This window comes from Opisthorchis viverrini (genome assembly GCF_000715545.1).
Source record: "Opisthorchis viverrini unplaced genomic scaffold opera_v5_116, whole genome shotgun sequence".
Taxonomy (NCBI): domain Eukaryota; kingdom Metazoa; phylum Platyhelminthes; class Trematoda; order Opisthorchiida; family Opisthorchiidae; genus Opisthorchis; species Opisthorchis viverrini.
The window spans coordinates 1,140,372-1,147,134 of NW_008751772.1; the positions used below are offsets into that span (position 1 = coordinate 1,140,372).

Consider the following 6,763-nt stretch of genomic DNA (forward strand, 5'->3'; position numbering starts at 1 on the left):
AACGCTTCGTCAGGCCATGTGAGTCCGTAAATGAGTTGATTGGGAGACTACTTACAAGGTTGCTGAAAACTATTCGACAGCCCACGACCGGTTTCGCCCTTCCACTTTGGGCTCATCAGGTAGGCGCAGTCCCGGGTTTCCGTCAACCTTATGATCTACTTGATTGGGTTTTAAGGCAGTCAGGGAACCAATCCGTGAGATTTGTTATGACCGCTCGACTTGATCAGGGCTGGGTGTTCAGTCTGATGATACTGTTTGTTGGTTAGTGGGGATGACTAAGATTTACGATCGATTGGTTAGGGGGATTCATCTTTATGATGAACCCGGATTTTTCGTCCTTCCTTCTTCAGTCTGGGACACCTTAATGGAAAATTCCTCTTGGAACCATTCACAGATTTCGTTCACCTGTGTTCGTCCAAGGGTACTGGGACAATTGGTTTGGGGATGGGGGTGGGTTGGTTGATTGATCTAACTCTACTTGGATGTTGTACTTTTAGACCATTTTGCTGATAACTGCACACCGCCTCGAGTCATCTCGGCTGATCTAAAACTGCTCTCCACACGTCTGCATGTTCTACCCCCTTTATTCTATCCACACTGGGATGCTTGGCGATTTCCACCGCCTCGGCCACCAGTCGCTGTGGTGTGAATCTTAAACCGCGTCTCAGGATGTCCACATTTTCTAAATCTATCCTATGCTCAGTGTCTAGAGCATGCACTGCCATTCCTGAATCTTTGACTAACGCCTGGCATTCCTCTGCGTTTCTCGGCGGTCTGTTAATGGAGCTCTTACGCTCACCGATTCTGTCTAACCTATATAAACCTTCATATAGTCGTTACATTTTATGTTGTATAAACAGTTCCTAGTCCTATCAAGCGGAAGGACGTGATAGTATACAAAAATCTGTTTGGACACCAAGAATACATCCAGGAAATTCCGTAGCAGTTGCGAACGCCAGCATCGGTTCAAGAAGCGCGCATTCCTTAGAAGGTTTCGAAATAATTTTTCGTGGGTTTATACCGAACTAGAACGTCATTCAAGACGAGACAACTCTCCATTCGGACAGTGAAGTAACCGACACAATATAACGGTGGAATTTCGGAACGGAAACTTTTCAATTTATGGAGTATGCAGTAACAGATAAGTCAGCGATCAGGTTGCTTTTGTTCACGTTTCAACTCCTTTTATTTGGTATTTAAATAACTTTTATTTGCTGGGTAGATGGCGGAGTTACTAACAGGAAGGTCCGTGGTTCGAACCCGAAATTTGCCTCTCAGCTTGCCCCGTCTAGGCTTGGGCCAGCTGACGGTATCCAAACGCTTGTGATTCCTTCGGCTGCCATGGAAACTAGGCACCGAAAGGGTGTTACACCTGGACGATTCTATTTGCTACGCGTTCTATGCGACTCAGTGGTTATCGCGTATCGGCGGAGAGCATTTCAGAAACACCTGTCTAATGACTTCACGCTCTTGGAGACGGTCCCTGAGGGCATGAATTGCAAGTTAGGTTGCGTCGCTGACTTCTTTTCCCGCTTCATTTCGCCCGTCCCATAATCATTCTTGGGAATTCGTTCTTGATATGCAGTCTGCGCTGAAGACCTCCAGTCAAGGTGGCCCCTCTTGGAAGCTTGGAAGCTAGCCCCTGGTGGAACCAGTGTTTTTCGAACGCGATTTTTTCTGTGGTTTAGAATAACTGTTTAGAATAACGTAGCGAATGAAACATAAGGTGACTTGGTGCAGCACATTCAGTTGCCTGGATACATCACAAATTAGAGGTTCAGCTGGGTTCCATGTGAGTCTCTCGAAAAACCAAATTAGATTGCAAATGAGTGTATTTCGCTAGAATAACACTTCTTCTAGGAAAGCATATTACGTTCACTTTTTTGCTATAGACTGCAGTCACAGAGGACGGATAATCTGCCCCGATCGATTTGCTGACCGACAAGAAGTACGATTTACTTGGCTGTTTACTTGTTGTGGACCACAGCCTCCTTAATGTTTTCTCAACACCGTGATCCCCGGTCTGGATAGCCGATCGATTGCCTGGTGCGTTTGGCCTGACCATAAAAGTCAATGGACGTGCGAACCGGCTGATCTATTGATCACTGTCGAGTACAAGCGGGTCAAAATAGTGATGCTTAGAATACAACTCATCTGTCAAGGCCGAGTGAAGAACAACCAATGAAATCTGTCCTTCAACGAAAACGGTTATTCCATTGGTTGTTATGTAGTCCCGTTGCTTTCGGAGCTGGTTCTCGTAATAATACTTTACGACAGTGTTCCCGACAAAGTATAAAATCTTCACTTTTATTTTCATTTTGCTTTTATCTGTTGCAGTAAATGAGCAAGTGTCAACATATCCGTCACCAATCTGGTCCTCGAAAAAACGACTTTCTTCAAGGTCAGTTTTGGTCGATTTTGGAGGTGCCGCCTCTGGTCTTAATAGAATGTGTAAACTGTGAGGTCACAGGAAATTTCAGTGCCACAAGATTTCTGTAGACAGCATTAAAAAATGCAACATATTCTACATTCAAATGTGCCCTGTAAACAAAGCGAAAAACAAGAATTTATGTAATGGATGTGTGCAACCAATGCGTGGTTTTCACGAATTCGTAGCAATCTCGCATGAAACGCAAATTGCACGAGAATTCTAGGGAAACGTACCATTGTCCATGCCATCACCGTTTCTGGTTTCGCTGCCCGGTAAGTAATTAGCTTTTCTGCGAGGCATATTCATGGAAGTGTTGTGCGAGTGACGTCGGCACAGTCATTGCTGCGCTTTTGCAGTCTTGAGAGGCGTTCAGTCGTATTATTTCAGATGTATACCAGAGATCTAAACGTGTGGCTCTTTTCCAGCTAAATATGCCAGGCCCAAGAACGGCTAGTTCCAGCTGCACTGCGTATCCGTACTCATTAGTAGGTCCAAACTGACCTGTCTGTCTAAGCCTGACTATTTATATCCAGCCCCCGATCCCCAATAGTGGGTGGTTAATCAAAACACTAAAGAAAGAGGTGGCATGTATATATTTGTAATGCACTACTCATAAGGTTGCTGAAAACTCTTCGACAGCCCAAGACCGGTTTCGGCCTTCTTGTGGCTCATCGGGTAAGCTCACCAGTCCCTGAGTTTCCGTCAAACTTATGATCCACTTGAACCCGAATTGGACTGTTTTCGAGTAATATACTCATTTGCAAATCAGTTTGGTTTTCACGAGAGACGCAACTGAATCTCTCGTTCATGATATTCTACAACTGGATGTGCTGCACACAGGCCACCTCATCATTCAGTTGGCACGATATTCGAGATATTGCAGAATATTTTCATAGAGGAAACTACTCACAAATTTATATTTGTAATGTACTACTCACAAGGTTGCTGAAAACTCCCTGACAACCAACAGGCGGTTTCGCCCCTCTCGTGGCTCATCAGGTAGGTGCGCAATCCCCGACTTTCCGTTAACCTTATGTTCTACTTGAAACCAAATTGCACGAAATCAGCAAATATACACTCATTTGCGAACAAATTTGGTTTCTCGCTAGACTCTTCTGGAACCCAGCTGAATCTCTGGTTTGTGATGTTTCTGGCATCGCTGGCATCGCTAAGAATATCGCTAAGAATACTCGGCTGCCACGAGCCATCTATCCATGTGGTAACGTTCCTGAGACGGCGGGCTTTAAACTCCGAATACCAAAGTCAAAGTGGGAGATGGGCTGCACCTACATGGTCTAGAAACCGAAATTAAGTCAACTCATGACCTTTTACTCCACTCCAAGTTTCCGGTCTGGCTGTGGTGACCTTGAGACATTGGAACTGACAAATGTACCGCCCCAATCCAACTCATCGCCCGACATCACCCTCAAAAAGTTGCAAGATTCAAATACAGCGACAGGGATCATGACCCATCTGGCATAACAAACTAAAACGTTTTCAAAGCTAAGGTAGTTAACACTGGATATATGGCATCTTAAAACAGAAAATCGAAACAACTCGCTGGGGCTGTTTGCAACGTACTCTCAATAAAAGTACCGAAATACAACTCCAACAGGTTCGAGGCAAAGTTGCTCCTATTCTTATAAACTGTGGATTGATACTCTGGTGACAGTCATCACCTACTGATCACTATTTGCTAAAACACATTTCAAGAAAATTAGTGGACTCGTTAGGGAGGTGTGTTTGACAACTTGGTTCATAGAACTGATGATCGCCCGGTTATCTTTTGATATTTCGCCGTCCCGACTTAAGGCCGAAGATAGCAGAACGTACTCAGGTCTTCCAAGGCAACCTGGCTGTCTGTGACGGCCATAAAATGAAGTGGGACTCTAAATTTCCCGTTTGCCGAACGGGTTACTGATCTACTGAGGATGCTTGCTTATCGTTAAGTTCATGCAACTAAAATTCACCCGGTATTCTTGTTTCAAGATCTTTTTCAAGATTGCTTTCCAATTTCTAAAAAAAGTTGTTATCACAAAGTCCGGCCAACTATAAAAGTCCCACAAAAAACGCAACGGTAGCATTGACACGTACCAACCGTTACATTCATACGTCTAGCTGTGAAATTCAGATGCACCAGTGTCGTGGGAAGTGACGTCATCATTCTTCTATTAAGCGGGATGTCGGTAGTGGTGCAAGAACCCTGGAAGAACATCATGCCACCATGACGCAAGGCGCAGTATTTTCGGTCACATCAAGATGTGGTACACTGTCTTACGAGAGTTAAGCAAAATCCCCAGGTTTCTACCAAAAGTCAAATTGTATCTCGTACAACCTGCGTCCAACAGATTTGAAATGATCACATGACAGCAAGGCTGGTCGACCGATTGGTTGACGGACGCATTGATTGGATGATCGATTGACCAAGTGCTCGACTGAGCAATCGACTGATTAGCCGGATGACTAATAAGGATGACACTCCTACTGTCTGTTGGATAATAGTCTGAAGTTTTGTGGGCCCCTGTCTTTAATTCCTCTATGCCCATATCCTGAACAACAAGTACGGTTAGCTAGCGCGTGGAAGAAACGTGACATCGAAAAAAACAGAACTGTCATATGGGAAGACGTTCCTCTCCAACTGTGTAAACCGACTAAGTGATGTGGAATGACTTGAATACAATTCAACCGTTCTTGAAAGCTTCATAGGAGATACCTATCTACTTAGCCAAGGGCGCGATCCATTCTTCTGACAGGATTGCTCAATCAGCAGCGTCTTCATTTCACGCAACACAGGCTTTTTGAAAAGCTTAAAGACGAATTTAAATAACTGAATATTTTTGTGTTTTGTCAACCGTCAGTGAATTAATTATCCGACTATCAAATCTTTAGACTTCCAAATTCCCCTTTCTCAAACTGACGAAAGAAACATGAGGAAGACTGGATAGAGCCAATGGGATCTTGACTGCACTGGCAAATTTTATCTGTTTTTTGACCTAATGCGATGAGTAGCTAACCTAGCATCAATATTTCTGGAAATTAGTCGACCCGAAGAGTTTGGATTGTCCACCTTGTTGTTTCGAGATGGGGTACTTGTTGAGTAAGCATTACCGGACTCCCAGTCACCCTTCTTATGCCGGCTGTCTTAAATAGGCCACTTTGTTACCATCTCTACTAGTTTCATCGATAGTAGTAACAAACTACCCGTTGTCTACAAAATCCAGCTTGCCAATAAAGCGATCCTACCCTTCACTTGCTTACGCTGCCCATGTACGTTTGTCCTCTACGCAGACTGTCCCGTCCGAGCAGCGTAGAACAACGTAAATTCAATTCAATTGATTGAAGTAAATTGACTGATTGAATTTTATTAAGTTCTACTTTGATTAAAATCAAGAAAAAACTCACACATATTGATAGGCGCTTTACGGACCCGTCAAACTGTTTTTTACACGTGAGTTAATTAATTAATTGAAATCCAGTAGATGTTGATCTAAAATTTATTAATAAAATATACTTTAATCAGAGCAGAAAAGAAATTCTGCTCGGATGTATTTTTAGCAGAAAGAACCATCATGAGGGGGTGCTCTCAAACTTTGAGCATGCTGCAACTTGAGAAATAGTATTAGACCAAGTAAGCTTTCAAGCCGATTTTGTGTAACCTAGTGCAATAAATATGACTTAAGATCGCAGGTAACACATTTTAGGACAAATGTCCAATCTCAAGCACTCAGTTATGCGTCTAACCATGCGGTAGCCTCGAAAAGCTGTCAGTTTATCGATCAGCTCATATCTGGAATTTTCCAGATAGAGTTAAAAAGGCTTTTTGCAAGCTTCACGGGAAGCTAACATATGCATCAAGGATCAGAAAAAATATGAATAAGATGATGCAGATATCGATTTCTTAGGATCAGACATTGGTCAAACGTTTCTGACGCTGACTTCTCTGCGGCCGGTCATGGCTGCCGTTTGAAATAATTGGACAACGCTTCCTCACAGTACCGAGGTCAGTGGCAGAGTAAGAAAGCAGTTCATCAAACAGGCCCCATGCAATTTCTGCACACACACACACACTCACTGTTCAACCGTAAATTGAAATTATTCTGCCACACGGTGGGACCGCACTCAACACATTCTCCGCTAAGTCCAACTTAGCGAGTATGGAAGTAATGAAGAAAGCTCCCAAGGGTGCATATATTATCTCTATTTTATATTACAGTATATTGTTGGTATCTATTAATAGATCATATTATATCGTCATATTATATTTTATTCTGTTATATTGTTATTGTGGTGTATTTTTTTTTTTTGTTATATTGTATCTTATTTATTATTATT

General features: G+C 43.0%; 1 protein-coding gene across 1 annotated transcript in view; it reads left to right on the forward strand.

Moving 5' to 3' along the window:
- Positions 1 to 1,714: 1,714 nt before the first annotated feature.
- T265_13898 (hypothetical protein) overlaps positions 1,715 to 6,763 on the forward strand; it is a gene marked incomplete at both ends in the record, with an annotated part of 15,041 nt that continues 9,992 nt past the window's right edge. Inside the window, 3 exon segments of the mRNA XM_009171034.1 lie at positions 1,715 to 1,792; positions 3,049 to 3,106; positions 3,201 to 3,372. Of these exon segments, the coding sequence (XP_009169298.1) occupies positions 1,715 to 1,792; positions 3,049 to 3,106; positions 3,201 to 3,372 (308 nt within the window).